We start from the raw sequence: 19,078 nt of genomic DNA, 5'->3' as shown, positions 1-19,078 counted from the left end.
GAAATGTCAAGAAAAAAGTCAAAATGCAGAGAAAAAAAGTCAAAATGTCGAGAAAAAAGTCAAAATGTCGAAAAAATGTCAAAATTTCGAGAAAAAAGTCAAAATGTCGAGAAAAAAGTCAAAATTTCAAGAAAAAAGTCAAAATGTCGAGAAACAAAGTCAAAATTTCGAGAAAAAAGTCGAAATGCCGAGAAAAAAAGTCAAAATGTCGAGAAAAAAAGTCAAAATGTCGAGAAAAAAGGCGAAATTTCAAGAAAAAAGTTGGAATGTTAAGATTAAAGGTGACCTATTATGAAAACCAGGTTTTCTCTTGCTTTAACGTATATAACGTAGTTTTTTCTTGCTTTAACATTTATAAAGTGTTTTTCTCTTGCTTTAACATTTATAAAGTGTTTTTTTCTGTCTTTAACATATATAAAGTGGTCTCCCCTCAGCAACTCAGAGAAGGAGGAAACAACCAGATTCTGCAGTGTCTGTACAGCCGCCCGGATGATCGTCCAGTGTGATGTGGATCTACGAGACAATAAGATTCTGATCCCCAAAGTTACAGAACCACGATGCGTGAAACCACTAACTAACTGAAATGTCGAGAAAAAAGTCAAAATGTCGAGAAAAAAGTCAAAATGTCGAGAAAAAAAGTCAAAATTTCAAGAAAAAAGTCAAAATGTCGAGAAAAAAAGTCAAAATGTCGAGAAAAAAAGTCAAAATTTCAAGAAAAAAGTCAAAATGTTGAGAAACAAAGTCGAAATTTTGAGAAAAAAGTCTAAATGTCGAGAAAAAAGTCAAAATGCAGAGAAAAAAAGTCAAAATGTCAAGAAAAAAGTTGAAATGTCAAGAAAAAAGTCAAAATGTCGAAAAAAATTTCAAAATGTCGAGAAAAAAGTTGAAATTTCTACAAAATGTCGAGAAAAAAGTCAAAATGTCGAGAAAAAAGTTGAAATTTTGAGAAAAAAGTCAAGATGTTGAGAAAAAAAGTTGAAATGTCGAGAAAAAAAGTTGAAATGTCGAAATTAATGTTGAAGTACAATTTCGAGAAAAAAGTCAAAATGTGGAGAAAAAAAGTCAAAATGTCGAGAAAAAAGGCGAAATTTCAAGAAAAAAGTTGAAATGTTGAGATTAAAGGGGACCTATTATGAAAACCAGGTTTTTTCTTGCTTTAACATATATTAACTGGTTTTTTTCTGTCTTTAACATATATAAAGTGGTTTTTTCTTGCTTTAACATATATAAAGTGGTCTCCCCTCAGCAACTCAGAGAAGGAGGAAACAACCAGATTCTGCAGAGTCTGTACAGCCGCCCGGGTGATCGTCCAGTGTGATGTGGATCTACGAGACAATAAGATTCTGATCCCCAAAGTTACGGAACCAAAATGCAAACCACGGCCACAACTATAAACCGTGTAACTGCATGAGCGTCCGACTATCGTAGCACTGCGTGACATCGTCTCTCTGTCCATCTCCCTCCAGCAGCTGAACTTTATTGAGGTTTTTGTAGTGAAATGAGCAGGAATCATAGAGATAACTTCTCATTTCAACTAACTGGATCAGCCGTTCCTCATCATGACTGTTTCCTACAGCGCTTTCAACCGGCTTTCAACGGGAGAGACAGGAAGAAAATAGAAGCAGGACGTCCGACAAATGTTCAACTCAAAACGTCCAGTTAGGACAGTCCAATAGAAAATAAAGACATGGAATTGATTTTGTCGCTAACGCTCGCATCGCATGCAGTTAGGACACGGTGTAACTCCGCCGGTCGGAGCTTCCTCCATTTTTTCATAGCGGTGTATCGCGTCATTCAGGCAGCCAATCAGCACAGAGCCTCATTATCATAGCCCCGCCCACTCAGAATCCTGCATAGATAATGAGGTTAGAGAATGGGAAGATAAAGACATGGATCAGAGGCTGAATTTCTCATTTATTTAGCAAAAACAATCAAAAGCTTGTTTTTAAGACATTCAAGGCCTGTTTAAAATAGGTATTAGATCCATAATAGTTCCACTTTAAGGTTTTAATCATGATGGGGAACCTGGACACACGTGCTGAAACAGAGAGACTTGTTAGTCCTGCAAACACGTTTTTATCCATGTGATAAATGTGTGTGTGTGTGTGTGTGTGTGTGTGTGTGTGTGTGTGTGTGTGTGTGTGTGTGTGTGTGTGTGTGTGTTGAAAGGGAGAGTGGGGAAAACAGGATGACTGGTTTCTGTGGAGCTGCACTAATTAGACAGGAAAGACGGCATCGACATGGATTCTCTGTCTGCAGAACATGACTTTGCACACATGCAGACGCCCACGATCATTAGGAAAAAAGAGAAGAGGAAAAACAATCGATACTATAGATTTAGCCGGGGAACAAAAGCATGCAAGAATTTCTTGAAAGGGAATTAATTTGACCTATCTTCTTTATTTTACGTCACGGACGAGCTACTCATGAATGTATTACAGTAAACACAGAAACGACTCCATAAGATGATAGTTAGTGGACTGATTGACGACAACACGCGGTTCATTCAGTAAATCATGTCCAAACTGGCGTCATCGATACAAACACGCCTGAAATCTTTGTTATTCTGTTTTAAATATATATGAGCAAGGATTTAAACTCATGGACCGACTCACGTCCTGGTCAGCAGGACGTCCTAAAATCAGACCTGTCAAGTTTTGGACTTAAAATTCAGGGAAATATTCCCCCACCGGCCCAACCGAGGTCCAGTATTATATTTTAATACAATAATACATTTTATTTATAATGCACTTTACATTACTGAAAATCTCAAAGTGCTACAGTTTGATAATTAAAAGGAAACAGAAATAATAAAATAAAGAGTAAAGCTACAAGCAGCGATGAACGGGCCCTCGCGCGTGCAATTTCCACCAATAAAGGTCAAGGACTCAAAACCAAGTCCGATGACTCCACCATGACTCTTTATGTGAAACTGTTCAAAAGTTATGGCAGAAAGTAGGAACTATTAAATATGGACCAATCAGATGAAGGGGGGGCGCGATTTTTTGCGTCTATCTTCGCAACAGTAACGCTTTTGACTGAGAAAAGTAATGCCCATCGTCGCAGGATGGAGACGCACATTTTGATGTATAACACACCTGGGTGCACATTACGGTTCGGGCCGTATTAACTGCTGAAGGAATGGCATAAATTGCACCACAATGACACGATTAATTCAAAATGGCCGACTTCCTGTTCGGTTTGGGCCATGGCGCCAAGAGACTTTTCTTTAAAGGAGCTTGAGGCCGGATTGTGGCAAGATTTATGAAAAAAATCTGTATACATTTTAAGTTTTCTAGTAATAATGTCAGATGAAGCGTTCCAAACCCAAAAGAATGATTCCTCTAGTGTATCTCTCCTTTGCCTTGAACAGGCTGTGTGCTGCAAAATGTGCTGCAATTCAGTCCCGAATTTCCCGCGCTGTCCTGCGGATGTGACGTCACATGACGCTGCATGCACGTTCTCCCCGTTCTCCCGTGCCGGCTTCACTGTTGGCTGCAGTACCCCCAACGGCCGTCGTGGTGAAGGGTGGCGCTAGAGAGTCTCATTTCTTAAAAGGAGCCTCAAGCTCCTTTAAGTTGCGACATAATGATTAAATATAAAATGTTTCGCCAGGCCTGGCTTGGTGCAAAATGTGGTGACTTTTGGGGCATGTTTGGGGGGAAAAAAGGCCCTCATTTCGGCGGAAAAATAAAAACGAGAACAATTCCTAAATTCTCTAAATCGATGAATTCCTAAAAATCGATTCATATGTCTAAAGATCGATTTTTTTTTTTTTCATCATTACATTACAACTTTTGGTATTTTTTTGTTTATGCCTAAAAAAGGAATGTTTTGTTGGACACGAGAATAACTGGTGCCATGTTTTTGCCTTTAAATATGTTTAAAGGTATGAAAACATTAAAGTTTTCAGTTATAATTGCATGAATTGTCTATATTGCATTACTTTATATACTGTCTTGGGGTTACATTTGCATAAAATGCTGAAAACCAAATTCTCATAAATGGGGAAAAAATAAAACTGATTTCATCCGTCTCTGTTTCCTCCTGGATGTGTTTGATAATTCTGCCCCACGATGTTTCTGTTTCAGTTCTATCAGCATTCTGGGAGCTGATTGGTCCTTACAGCATCATTAGCTGCAATACTTGCTGTTGGATCTCAATAAAATACTAGTATTAATATGTTGCAGAACTACAGTCATATCATTCATGCAACAGCTCAAAAAACGTTTTTATTAACACTAACCCAAATAAATATCGGAATCGAATTGAATCAAAGCGTGATAATTGAATATTAAGAATCGGTATCGAATCGATTCTTCACATTTGAATCGATATCCAGCCCTAGTAAAATACGGTAGTTTACAGGCCAAAACGGGGGACTCGACAGGTCCGACTAAAATGACCCTGGACAGGTTTCAGCTGATCCGAGATGCAGCTGCAGAGACTAGAACGACACATCGTACAGTATGTTTCCCTCTCTCAGCTTCCTGCAAGTATAAAACCTGAAAGGATGGTCGTACCGTTGTCATCGAAGGACTCGGAGGTGTAGGAGCTGAGCTCTTCAGAGGTGGAGTCAGAGAGACACGCCGCGTCGTCCTCCAGCTGAGACACGTTCACTGGAAAAACACAAGGGACACATTCAGCTCAAGCAAAGAGACAACTGTAACATGTTTGGAGCCATTCTGCTGCAGAGACACAAACCACCGGGCGCTAATTAAAGGAGCGTCCAACTCCTTGGAAGCTCGTTTAGATGCAAAGGAATCCTCCGTCTCCCCCGTCTCCTCCGTCTCCTCCGTCTCCTGCGTCTCCCCCGTCTCCCCCGTCTGCTCACTTCGTTAAGACACTAGTCTGACTGCTGTGTTTAGTCTACATGGGCTTTAGATGGGGAATTCATTTTCCCGTTTACCTGCGTGGATTTGATTCCACCTAACGACTTCTGCTACGGAAGAGTATCAGGGCCAGGCAGGAGAAAAATGAAAATAATATTGCACTTCGAGAAAAAAGTGGAAATGTCGAGAAAAAAGTGGAAATTTCCTGAATAAAGTTGAAGTAACTGAAAGGTGTAGGTGCATGTGTGTATTAACCATTTTTGTTAAAAATGCAAATTGTTATAGGACAGTTTGTACCTTTCAATACACTTATTGTTCAATATGGAATTAGCAGTAATACATTTTTAGAATACCAACAACTGAAGGCCATAATAAATAATACGTATAAAATTAACCAACTAGACTTACGACTTCCCGCCAGGATAATAGATTTATTGAACCTAAGTCCTCTAAAGTTGTTATCAAAACTTTACAGGTTAGTGTCTAAATTAGATAATTCAGTATCTCAAAGTGGGACGCGGATCTCTCTCTTAACACCGACCAGATTCCTTGGTCACAAATATGTTTAAATATTTTTACAATGACTAAGAACCCACATTTACAACTTATACAGTACAAAGTTCTTCATAGAATACATTATACTGGACAGAGGATGTTCCAGATGGGCTTTGTCACCTCTAATATCTGTTCACAGTGCACAGAGAACACCCCAGATAATTATATGCATGCTTTATGGTTCTGTACACCGGTACGGAGGTTCTGGACGGAGATTTGTGAGGATTTATCCACATGGATCAACCACAAAATCCCAGTGTGCCCCACGATATGTATATTAGGTCACCTGGGAGTAGGGGTGTAACAATATATCGTGCCACGAAATTTCGCAATACAAAAACGTCACAATACGTGTCGTGGAGGTGACAAAGTGTATCGCGATATCGTGATATTGTGTTATTAATATTAATTTATTGTGTTGACTAGTAACGCACATCCGACCACGCATGCCGACCGGGCCTCGACCCGCGGACCAAAATCTTACTATGCTCAGAAGAAACTAGTACCGTTTTGCGGTCCCGATCACGGGAAAATATTTTTACTTGTATGAAACTGAAGATGCATAATGCAAACCTGACATTTACTTTTAGTTCAGTTTGTGGAAAATGGTTGGCCTGGCTTTCTCTTTAAAACTTAAACAGTTATAAAGCATTACAAACTGGAACAATAGGGCAAACGCACAGCATTGTTTTGTATTTTGTGTCTTTCAAATAAAAGACTATTTTTTTCCAGTCATATGTTCCTCATGCAAGGTTGTTAAAAAAATACTGCTATAATATCGTATCGTTATCGTGACCTCAGTATCGTGTATCGTACCGTATCGTGAGATTTGTGTATCGTTACACCCCTACCTGGGAGTTATTCAAATAGAACCTAACCGGATACACCGGGTTCTCACTGCCTCATGTATCGCAAAGAAAACCATTCTAGTAAATTGGAAACAAAAATCCAGTTTATGTATTAACCACTTTAGGAATCTTTTATCAGACCATATCAGTAGTGAGATAATGTCTGCCTCCACTGGCAACATTCGGCTTAATTGCATTCTCTCTGGTCCCCGATTATTGGCTTCGTTACCTAGTGGGGGCGGGGGGGTGGTGATCTCGTAGCCCTTGGGGCTGGGGGTCGGCTTGGGGGGGCTGGGGCGTGGGCCTCCCAAGAATAAAGTCGAAATTTCGCCTTTTTTGTCAACATTTCAAATTTATTCATGAAATTTCGACTTTTTTCTCGTCATTTTCTTCCTTTTTTTTTCTGACTTTTTTCTTAAAGTGCATAATAAAAAAAAAATCTTCCTCCTCTAAAATATTATTTTTATTTTTCTCCTGCCTGGCCCTAATACTCTTCCGTAATTATGACATCAATAAATAAGAGCATAATATAGTTCCGTATGCTATTGGTTCAATACGGAACGCAACTTTTAATTCCCAATTACGTAACAATTCCGTATTTCAACCCTGACGGTGCAACCTTAAATTAAATCAAAGCTTCGGTACCACGACCTCCTCTTCAACAACCCTGTGAAACATTAATCTGAGATGTATTTAGTAATCGGTGGAGCCGGTCTCCGGGTCTCGGAGGAGGAAGCGGAGAGCCGACGGAGCAGAGTTGAGTTTGACATTGTGCAGGTTCATTTACAAGCCAATCAGGCGGCTCTCTTCCACCTCGCAGTCGTCTCTCAAGAGGTGATTACTTCAGAGAAATAAAGATCAGTGCAGTTGGCGGGAGAGAGAGAGAGGCTGAGCTTAAGAGCAGCAGAGCTGCTTCACAGGAGCCGACTGGAGGGGCTGAAGCTGTGAATATCTCAACCTGATGATGATAAAGTGAGCTCCGGCTGGACGGTAAATACCCGTCTTTGAACGGCCCTCTCTTTAAGGACTGAGCTGGAGTCTGTTTCCTGCCTCGCTGGCTGAGTTTGGTGAGGAAGGAGCTGAGATTCACACCGGTTTACGACTAAAGAGTCACATCTGCAGGCCGTTTAGAAGCTGCACTAAAATCTGAATGAAGTACACTTAACCCAAACTAGTAATTACTAAATAATAGTGTAACGATACACTAATCTCACGATACGGTACGATACACCATATTAAAGCAGTATTTTTTTAACAACCTTGCATGAGAAACATAGGTGTAGAAAAAATTGTCTTTTATTTGAAAGACACAAAATACAAAACAATACTTTACGTTTGCACTATTGTTAGTTTGTAATGCTTTATAACTGTTAAGTTTTAAAGAGAAAGCCAGGCCAACCATTTTCCACAAACTGAACTAAAAGTAAATGTCAGGTTTACATTATGATCTTCAGTTTCAGACAAGTACAAATATTTATACACAAACTGAATAGTTTCTCTCATGTATGATTTGACTTTTTTCTTTTCCAGAAATTTAACAACTAAAATTAAATAAATAAATAAAATTAAATAAATACATAGAATTTTACATCATAAAAAGATTGATTCATGCTCACCTTATAAGTGTAAGAGGAGATTTATTTTTGTTAAGAAGGTTATTTTGGTAATTCAGGGTTCATTATTTTATAAATATATTCTTTATATTCTGATGTAAATCAGGGACTAGTTTATCTGTAGTGATTAGTCTGTTTTAGATTGGGCGGAGTGATACGCCACAGTACGGCACTAGGTGCTGTGTTGATCCTACACTGTTGAGCGGACAGTAAAGTACTCTCGAACTCTGAAGAAGTTTAATTTAATAAGGTAAGGCTTAACTCTACACCAGACTTAAAGGTTCAGAGCTCAAAACCCTAAAAGTCCGTGATCGGGGCCGCAAAACGGAACTAGTTTCTTCTGAGCGGAGGAAGATTTTGGTCCGCGGGTCGAGGCGCGGTCGTTACTAGTAAACACAATATATTCATATTAATAACCCAATATCAGATACAGTTTGTCACCTCCACGACACGTTTCGTGAAGTTTTTGTATCGCGAAATTTCGTGGCACGATATATTGTTACACCCCTAGTACGGATACACGTCTGTGTGCAAATAAAAGTTAAGAATTTCTCCACGAAACCCCGTGTCCTCTTTCCCTGTCGGTCGACCCCCAGCAGCACGAGATCGCTACATACGTAATCTCTGTTTAACATGATCAGGGCTAGGGATGGGTGTTATGGACTAAAAAATTATCACGATACTTTCTGGCATTTATCCTGATAACGATAAAAATGACAATAAAAAAATATCAATTCAACTCCATCTTTGTAACTATAAATCTATCACCACATTCAGTCTTTGGAGCCAAATCACTGCTCTAAAAGATACTAAATACTAAACTACAACAATTAAATTGAATTGATAAAAACCAATTAAATGAGTTACACCTGTACTGCAAAACTGGAATGACTCAGATCCTCCATGTTTGTTACACAAACACGTATCAACGGGAATTTATCTTTCTTTCTTTCTTTCTTTCTTTCTTTCTTTCTTTCTTTCTTTCTTTCTTTCAGGCTCATTTCCTCCTTCCTTCGTTCCTTCCTTCCTTCCTTTCTTCCTTCTTTTTTCCCTTCCTTCCTTCTTTCCTCCTGTTCTCTCCTTCCTTCTTCCCTTCCTCTTTTTTCCCTTCCTTCCTTCCTTCCTTCCTTCCTTCCTTCCTTCCTTCCTTCCTTCCTTCCTTCCTTCCTTCCTTCCTTCCTTCCTTCCTTCCTTCCTTCCTTCCTTCCTTCCTTCCTTCCTTCCTTCCTTCCTTCCTTCCTTCCTTCCTTCCTTCCTTCCTTCCTTCCTTCCTTCCATAAATCAGTTTTACACAAAAACGTCATCAACAGGAATTTATCATTTTTACCGTGAGATACAAATTCTTACCGTGGGGAATTTTTTTGACGGTTTATCGTGAACGGTAAAATATCACCCATTCCTAATCAGGGCACTGTATATTTTCAATTTTCTAATCCAAATAACTAATTTGATTTAGTCATTACATTGATTTTTACAAAACATAACAGAATAAGTAATCAGCAATAAAAACTTTAATTGAAAACAGAATCTGGGTTACGGTGCTCGTTTCAGGTCGCACGGATCTCAGGTGTGAACCTTTTTTGACTTAGATGTGAAGTGAATAACTCAGCTGCTACGCGGCGCAGCTCTAGCTCGACGTGTCGCAGATGCGTCGCAGGTGCGCGGTTGTCACGGCGACTTGGTATGTGGCTGTGAGAGGCAATCACAGTCTGTAGAATTAGGGAAGAAAAAAGGTAATTTGCTCTAGCAGGTGCTCTAATCTAGCAGAAAAATAATGCCTGGTTTAAAATTACAGTTCCAATAGCGAAAAAGATGGAAAAGGCCGAAGGAGCGGAAATCAAAGACTGTAAAACGATCAGGGCAGAGTGAAACAGGCAGGGAAATACAAATCTCTCTGATAACGTTGGAGATGATTCTTTCTGGTTTCTGGATCAATATGGTCTAAAGTGAAATGAACAAATAGAAAAGCTATCTGCTATCTAAAAACACCAACACTTCTTGTTTATAGGAGGCTCCTAGATTAACTCACATGTTTTCATTTTTAAAGTTTTCCCACCTCATAAAAACACTGCAAAAACTCAAAATCTTACCAGGAACATTTGTCTTATTTTTAGTTAAAATGTCTAATTTTTAGTCAAAAAAATCTCATTACACTTAAAACAAGAGTCATTACCAGAAAAATAACTTGTTATTTGACAGTTTCACTTGAAATAAGTAGAAAAATCTGCCAGTGGAACAAGATTCATCTTCTTATTACAAGCAAAGAAATCTTGTTCCACTGGCAGATTTTTCTACTTATTTTAAGTGAAAATCTACTTTGACTAAAAATTAGACATTTTAACTAGAAATAAGACAAATATTCTCGTTAAGATTTTGAGTTTTTGCTGTGTATAAAAAGCCTTCTGAAATGTTGTTTACACTTTTGTCACTTTTAAACTGCTCTGATTGGCCGTCTGATTAGAGGAGTAAAAGTCTCGACTACCCAACATTCAGCAATCGTGTAAATGTTTAAGTTTACATTTTAAAACAGTTTAAAGCTCTTAAGTGAGCAGCAAATCTGCCGAACTGAAGGCTGGATCCATCGTGTGGCTCCTACCGAGTAGTGACGTGCAGATCAATACTGAAATATGGATACTTCCGATACTAGATCTGTTTGCTCTGGAATTGATTCTCAAACTAAAATATCGATACTTTTGATACTTCAGTCATTTGCGGTGATGTTTATCATTAACAGGAATACGGTGGAAAGTACGGTATTGGCCTGAATATAAAACTGTGTTTTTTTGCATTGAAATAAGACTGAGAAAGTGAGGGTCGTCTTACATTCGGGGTCTAGACGTTATACCCATTCACACCGCTAGATGGCGCCAGATATCTTTAAAGCGAATGCTGAACTTAACTCCCCAGGCCAAAGCAAACCCCTGTCAGGAAGAAGAAAAATAAAAAATAGCGGTAAGAAAGAAAAGAGAAGAAAATAAGAGAAGAGATAACAGAAAATGGAGAAACGTAGCGACAATCTGGAGAAAAGAGGGTGGAAGAAGTTATGATGCAAACTTCAAGATCATGATTTGAATGAGGCAAAATAACAGGCTTTTTCTCTCAAATGTATTGTTATAATATTTGTTTCAGATGTACTGTAATTATTTTCTGTATAAAAATTTAATTTGGTGTTAAAAAAAAGTCTTTTTTTCAAATTTGAGTCTTGAAAAAGAGGGGGTCGTCTTATAATCAGGCTCGTCTTATATTCGGGTCAATACGGTAACTAAACTATTCAGATTCTGTCTAAAAGACTCGCTGCTGGTAGGAACTACTTTTATTCATTTTCATTTTTATAGTGCTTATTTTTGTTCTCTCTTGTTTTGTTCTCTTATTTATTTTAATGGTTTTATTATTTTACTTGTGTTATGTTGTTGTATCAGATCGGCTACCTACGGAAGAGTATTAGGGCCAGGCAGGAGAAAAATTTAAATAATATTTTAGAGGAGGAAGATTTTTTTTCATTATGCACTTCGAGAAAAAAGTCAAAATTTCGAGAAAAAAGTGGAAATGTTGATAAAAAAAGTCAAAATGTTGAGAAAAAAAGTCGAAATGTCGAGAAAAAAAGTCGAAATGACGAGAAAAAAAAGTCGAAATGTTGAGAAAAAGTCAAAATTTCGAGAAAAAAGTCGAAATGTCAAGAAAAAAAGTTGAAATGTCGAGAAAAAAAAGTCGAAATGTTGAGAAAAAGTCAAAATTTCGAGAAAAAAGTCGAAATGTCAAGAAAAAAAGTTGAAATGTCGAGAAAAAAAAGTCGAAATGTTGAGAAAAAGTCAAAATTTCGAGAAAAAAGTCGAAATGTCAAGAAAAAAAGTTGAAATGTCGAGAAAAAAAAGTCGAAATGTTGAGAAAAAAGTCAAAATTTCGAGAAAAAAGTCGAAATTTCGTGAAAAAAAGTCGAAATGTCGAGAAAAATGTTGAAATGTTGGGAAAAAAAGGCGACATTTTTTTTTCAACATTTTGACTCTTTTCTCGAAGTGCACAATAAAAAAGAATCTTCCCCTCTCAAATATTTTTTTCTCCTGCATGGCCCTAATACTCTTCCGTAGCTTCCTCAGTATGCTTCTGATTTTATTAATTAATAGCTAAATAAGTGACTCTGATGTCTTTTATTCTTAAACTATCAAAAATACACCAATTTTTTTTAGATTTACTGGCACATTAGGTGTATTTGTACAATGTATCGTATGAATCGGTATCGTTGATACCAGCCTGAATTTTACTCAATATTGCATCGGAAAGGAAATCGGTGGAATCCAACATCACTATTACCGAGTCAGTTTGTACCTCATGGGCAGAAGTTTGATCTGTGTGTGATCGGCCCGTTAGAGCCTCAGCAGAATGATGATCGCTTTAAAGGAGCCCATGAATTAATTCATTTAAACATTAGAAGTGAAGATCAAAGTTATTCTGTGGTTTTCATAAATTCTGTTGAAGTAAAAATACTGAAATACATAATTTTCCACTTATGCCCTTTCAGCCCTCAGATGTATTAAAGTTAAATTTATATTATGGTTGAAAAAAAAATCACTTTTTTCATTAAATCTTGCAACTGATTTTCAGAACCTTAAAAATAATAACCTGTGCTAAATCTGGCGAGCGAGCGTCGGCTCCAAGGCCCCAAACTTTTTACACCGCAGATCAACATGAATAAACACTTTTAAGTGCTCCCTCATGTAGGAATGGGTGATATTTTACCGTTCACGATAAACCGTAATAAAAATTCCTCACGATAAAAATTTGTATCTCACGGTAAAAATGATAAATTCCTGTTGATGACGTTTTTGTGTAAAACTGATTTATGGTTCTGTGTTAAATCCACGCACAACGTACGGGAAGGAAGGAAGGAAGGAAGGAAGGAAGGAAGGAAGGAAGGAAGGAAGGAAGGAAGGAAGGAAGGAAGGAAGGAAGGAAGGGAGGGAGGGAGGGAGGGAGGGAGGGAGAAAAGAGGAAGGAAGGAAGGAAGGAAGGAAGGAAGGAAGGAAGGAAGGAAGGGAGAAAAGAGGAAGGGAAGAAGGAAGGAGAGAGCAGGAGGAAAGAAGCAAGGAAGGGAAAAAAGAAGGAAGGAAGGAAGTAAGGAAGTAAGGAAGGAAGGAAGGAAGGAAGGAAGGAAGGAAGGAAGGAAGGAAGGAAGGAAGGAAGGAAGGAAGGGAGGGAGGAAGGAAGGAAGGGAGAAAAGAGGAAGGGAAGAAGGAAGGAGAGAGCAGGAGGAAATAAGGGAAAAAAGAAGGAAGGAAGGAAGGAAGGAAGGAAGGAAGGAAGGAAGGAAGGAAGGAAGGAAGGAAGGAAGGAAGGAAGGAAGGAAGGAAATGAGCCTGAAAGAAAGAAAGAAAAGAAAAGAAAGAAAAGGTGGAGTTGAATGGGTATTTTTTTAATCGTCATTTTTATCGTTTTCAGGATAAATGCCAGAAATGATCGTGATACATTTTTTAGTCCATACCGCCCATCCCTACCCTCATGTCACTCGTGATGAAACACCTGATTGTGCTGAATCATGTGTTGATGCAACGACATGATTAAAAAACGATTTCCTCATTTGGCTCCTTTTACTTTTTCTTTCAATTACAAGTTAATGACTTTTCCGCTGAAAACCTTTCGCTGAGTTAAACACCGGTGCCGTCCCGAGCTCGGCGTCTAGACTCCAACGCCTGCTCAGCAACTAATACATCTCTGCAAATTGCTTTGGGTAACCTGTCCTGTAGACGTGTAGTTCTTCAGACCACGTTTTTGTGGTCCTGGTCTCGTCTCGGTCTCAGGTCTCTCCAGGTCTCGGACTCGGATAACTGACATTCAGTTCTTCCTCTGGTTAATGTACAGTTTTGTAAACTATTTGTATTTTGAATCTGATTTAATGTGTTGGTGCATCTGCATGTGTCTGTACTTAATTACAGTTTTGTGTTTATAACGGCCTTGTTTGAATAAATATATGGATAATATTTGCATATTATTGTGATTGATTAAGCGTCAGGTCCATTTCAGTGATGCTGATATACGGTGTAATCTGATTACTATAATGGTAAATAATGCAAGTTCAAGTCGATAATTGTATGTATAATAATAATAATAATAATAATAATAATAATAATAATAATAATAATAATAATAATAATAATAATAATTATTATAATTAAAGCTGCATGTAGCGATGAACGGGAGCATGCAATTTTCACCAATAAAGGTCAAGGACTCAAAACTAAGTCCGATGACACCACCCATGACTCTTTATGTTAAACCATTCAAAAGTTATCGCAGAAAATAGGAACTATCAAATATGGACCAATCAGATGAAGGGGGGGGGGCGCTTTTTGGCGTCTATCGTCGCCACGGTAACGCTTTTGACTGAGAAAAGTAATGGGCGTCGTCGCAGGATCTAGACGCGCATTTTGATGTATAACACACCTGGGTGCACGTTACGGTTCGGGCGGCATTAACGGCCGAAGAAATGGCATAAATTGCGCCAAAATGACACGATTAATTCAAAATGGCCGACTTCCTGTTGGGTTTGGGCCATGGCGCCAAGAGACTTTTCTTTAAGTTGTGACATGATACAGGTGTGTAGCGATTTTCGTGCATGTACGTCAAACCGTATTGTGGGACTTGAGGCACAAAGTTTTCTAGGGGGCGCTGTTGAGCCGTTGGCCGAAAACGAACAAGAAGTCGGCCATTTTGAATTAATCGTGTAATTCTCGCACAATTTATACCATTTCTTCGGCCGCTTCTTCGCCCGAACCGTAACGTGCACCCAGGTGTGTTAGACATCAAAATGTGCGTCTCCATCCTGCGACGATGGGCATTACTTTTCTCAGTCAAAAGCGTTACCGTGGCGACGATAGATGCCAAAAAGCGCGCCCCCCCTTCATCTGATTGGTCGATATCTGATATTTCTTACTTTCTACCATAACTTTTGAATGGTTTGATATAGAGAGTCGTGAGTGTTTCATCCTCTAAATGTCCAGTTCTGAAGAATCTACATCAAGTCATACAAGCTTCCACTGCAGCCTGAACCTGCACGAGGGTGGAGGAACGTTCATCACTGCTTGCAGCTTTAATTCACTTTTTATTCTCAGATTTAAAAAGAAAAGCAATATCTCCTTATCTTGTGCAGCTTGTGCTCCGGTGTTGCAGGATTCATTATTTTACCTCTCCGGTGTCGTGGCGTGATAAACAAGTAACTAAACTGCTCTGTATCGATCAGTTTCACTTGCACTTTAGAGCGAGTCGTTAACGCAGTAATGGAGATGTTGGTTTGATAACGGGCTTAATCACATCTTAATGATCGGCCTGCGCTTGGACCCGCCAGCCCCGACGTTTCACGCCTGGCTTTATTTATTTATTTATTTCTGCTCTGCACCCAGCGGGGGAGAAAACTAATAAATAAACCTTTTCTCCTTTTCCTGCAGGAAGAGCCCATCAATTACGCAGCGAGACGCAGGAAGCTGCAGAGTTCCCACCCGGACCGGGAGAGGAATCGAACCTGAAATGCAGAGTGATTATTTCCCTGATGGAGAGCGAGCTGGAGCAGCGGCGTGTTGACGGGTAAAGATCGCGCTGGATCAGAGTTATCTGACACCGCCGTCTCTCTTTCTCTGCTCTCCGTCACCTCGGAGCTCTAGAGCTGATGGAGAGAGCCGGAGGGGAAAAGGAGAAACGGCAGAAAACTGGGAAGGAAGTTAGCCGTGAACTAATAAAAACTAAAATGATAGTTTGACCCAAAGATTAAAACTGAAACAGGCTGACAGAAACAACACTAGCCTGGGGCTGCACCTCCACCTGCACTTCCACCTCCACCTCCTGTCAGGGTTTGACACTTCCTGTTTTATTTTGAAGCCCGTGTCTTTGTGTTTAAGTTCTTGTTTGACCTTCCTGTTTCCCATCTGCCCTGATCGTCTCCACCTGTGTCTCGTTAACCCTTGTTTTTATCTTCTCCTCAAGCACCTTCTGCACCCTTATTTAGCAAATTTAAATTATTATCAATTTTTTCTATTAATATGTTTTAAACATGCCTGTTTATGTTTAAGTTAATTCATTTCAAACAAGACATCCCAGGCACTTTTCATCATTTTTTTCTGTTATCATCAGATATTCATTCTTATTCAGTTAGAGGTGAGAAGAACTTTCATTTACCTCCTTGTCGTACCTGCAGTCACCAATACTTTATCAAATTCCATGGCCCTCAACTCTGGAACTCTTTAGATAGGTCTCTTTAACTTCTCCCATAGATGAGCTGATGCGCTGCAGGCGTCAGGAGCGCCCGGCACGTCCGTTTGGCCGAGCGCGCAGCTCTTATAAAGCATGAATTAAGGTTCTGCGTCACACCAACGCAGAGCACACGCCGCAGCCGTGACGCCGTCATGAACCCTTCGGACTTCTCCGTCACTCCATTTGGTCGCGGTGCAGTACCCCCTGCGGCCACTAGTTAGCGATCTTTTCCTGAATGGTTTATCCGACTTTTTCCAGTCACAGTAAACCAAATAGATAAGGACAACTATTGTGCAAAAAAACAAAACAAAAAAAATCACATGTAAACGAAGAAAAGAGCTCTGAAAGTTCACTACTGCTTCAAACTGGAAACCGGAAATGCTTCGCTTCCAAGTGAACCAATCACAGCCCTCTCGGTCTGCGTGTGGTCTGCGTCGCCTCGACGCGTAGTTACAATTTTCAGGAGGTGACGTCAGTGACGCCGCAGGTGACGGCGTGTCGTCTGCGTGGACGAAAACCACACGCCGTAGGCACAGCGCCATTTTGATGCAGAAGCATAATTCAGCCTATAGGGTACGCGGCGAAGCGCCGTACGGTGCATTTCGCCACGTACCCTACGCCGTAGGCTCTGCGTTGGTGTAACGCGGAACCATAAATCAGCCTTACCACACACCGGCTGACTCCGCGCTCCCAGCGCATCAGCCAGCCGAGTTCTAACAGTTCCCCCTCTTTGTTGAAATGTCCACATTGCAAGTATTGTCGCCCTGTTTTCATCCTTTTTGGTAAAATGTAACCAAACTTTCGAGCGTTTATGCCGCTTTGTCCGCGTGTTTTCCTGCTGGGCGCGAATGCGCATGTTGCGCAACGTGCTTGGTGACGTAATTCACGCCCACTGGAATCGATAAGGGAATCATTTGCAAAAAAGGCAAACGATTCCAAGGAATTGAAACACTGGGAAGCGGTTCTCAACAAGAACCGGTTCTCGATTCCCATCCCTAGTCCCCTCATCCTCCTTAGTCCAGCCGGCGTCTCCAGGTCCCCTTTTGCTTTATAGTGAGTATTATGATTTATGCTTAGTGCTACCTGCTTTTTTGGGAGGTTGGTTTAATTAAAGCTGTTAAAACCTGTGCTCTTTGTTGATGTCCTTCCTTTATGTTGAAGTTTCCATTTTTGAGCCACATGATTTAATACTATTTGTGTGGCGACCGCAACACATGCCACTTCCTGACACCTCCACCTCCAGTCTCACCCTGGGGTCCGGTCTCCCCGTGGCTCCTCTCCAGCTGGAAGGCTCTCTGGCTCCACTCGTCCTCCCGCTCGTCCCGGAGCCGGTCCATCCCCTTGTCCCTGGTGTCCCTGGTGTCCCGGGTCTCCCGGGTCTCCTCGCCCCCCCAGGACACCTTGTGGGCGGGGCTGTGGTCTGGGCGGTGGGCCGCCGCCGAGGGCAGGTTGGGCGCCACGCTGCAGACGGCCACGCCCCTCCTGCCGGCGGCGCCTCTGGACAAGTCGGAGAGGAAGCTGCTCATCTGGAGACGGAGGAGGGAGGGGTGTCAATGTCAGGTAACAAAGGTCGGCTCAGGTGAGACGTTTCCTTCGTACCACAATGACTACGTTTCCGTGCATCAATGAAAGGTAAAATATGTTTTGTGTCCTGGAATGCCCTGAATTCAACTTTTCATATTAATTATGCTCATGTATTATGCTGCTTTTTGAATTAGGACATTTTCAGGCCAGAGGTGGAATGAAGGGATATATATATATATATATATATATATTTTGTGACGCGAGCTACGTGGCGGGAGGCCAAGACTTAGTTAGTTAAGTAAAGTTATAAAGACGGCGACAGCCGGAAGTTCGGGCAGAGTCTGCTGCGGGTTTGGTGCACGACGCCCAGCCGGGTTTTTTTGGCCACTCTGTCCAGGACTGTTCGGCTCTCCAGTCTTCTGTGTCGAGGTAAGAGTATTATAAGGCCTAGCCCTGTGTAATTGTCAGTGATCTTGCTCTACCATTTGTGGGGGATAACTTGACACATTTATCCTAGCAAAAGAGCAACTGTGTGTGTTTGATTCATTGTGCAATGCTTGCTTTTCTTGTGGTAATAAAGGTATTCATATATCATTATAGCAAAAGCGAGTGTGTGTGATTAATTTTGTGCAGCCGACCACTCGCGAGCCTTAATTGATTTTCTCCCAAAACAATCAATAACCCTTTTCTAACCGGAATATTGGCAATAACCCGGTTTTGCACGGCCATGTAAACACCAATAACCCCTTTGAATAACCGGAATTTGCTCATATTCCGGTTTTTAAAAGCCTGAATATGAGCCCTGGGTTACTCCTTTTCTAACAGAATATTTAGTCATGTTTAGCCTAACGGGATTTCCCCATCAAAAAGAACAGGAATTTGTTTTCTGCGCATGTTCTTTTGAGTCCAGGAAGTTGGATACGCAAGACCAGGAGGAGACCAATCACTTCATAAATGTAATGAAGGATATGAACATTTCTGCATTTGTAGACGGTAGAAAGTACCGGGATAGAAGATTTACAAAAAGGTGAGCCAAAAGTTAAGTGAAGCAGCATTTGTAGGAGCGCCAGACCAGATCAAGCTCCGCTGGAAGACGCTGGAAAAGGCGAACTACAGGACCGAGAAACAAAACGGTACCAGCAGGTCCGACCCATCTACCTTCCCCCAATTCCACATAATGGATGAGATTTTGGGGCAAAGACCCATTACTACTGCCCAAAACAGCGGGGTTGATGTTGTTGTGGATTTGGATACAGGAAGAAGAAGCGGAAATGAGGGGAATGATGTTCTCCGTGCGTCGCTGGTTTGATCCAGATATCCCAAATGATTACTGTATTTTCTGGACTATAAGCCGCTACTTTTTTCATAGGTTTTTAACCGTGCAGCTTATACAAAGGTTATTCTGGGGATTTTTCTTCCACCACTCGGGGCGCTCTAACCGGAATTAGAAACAAAACTAAGACAAAATAAA

At 40.5% G+C, this 19,078-nt stretch overlaps 1 protein-coding gene across 1 annotated transcript in view; it reads right to left on the bottom strand.

The window, feature by feature from the left end:
* The window catches only part of LOC133459398 (protocadherin Fat 3-like), a 299,910-nt gene that overhangs the window by 14,050 nt on the left and 266,782 nt on the right, over nt 1-19,078 (bottom strand). The window contains exons 51-52 of the mRNA XM_061739291.1: nt 17,333-17,609; nt 4,524-4,619 (exon numbers count right to left, since the gene is read on the bottom strand). Coding sequence (XP_061595275.1) covers nt 4,524-4,619; nt 17,333-17,609 — 373 coding nt within the window. The remainder of the gene's footprint in view (nt 1-4,523; nt 4,620-17,332; nt 17,610-19,078) is intronic.

Source organism: Cololabis saira, chromosome 14 (genome assembly GCF_033807715.1).
Source record: "Cololabis saira isolate AMF1-May2022 chromosome 14, fColSai1.1, whole genome shotgun sequence".
Classification (NCBI taxonomy): Eukaryota; Metazoa; Chordata; class Actinopteri; order Beloniformes; family Belonidae; genus Cololabis; species Cololabis saira.
The sequence above is the reverse complement of the archived record's forward strand: the minus strand, read 5'-3'. Positions and strand labels throughout refer to the sequence as shown.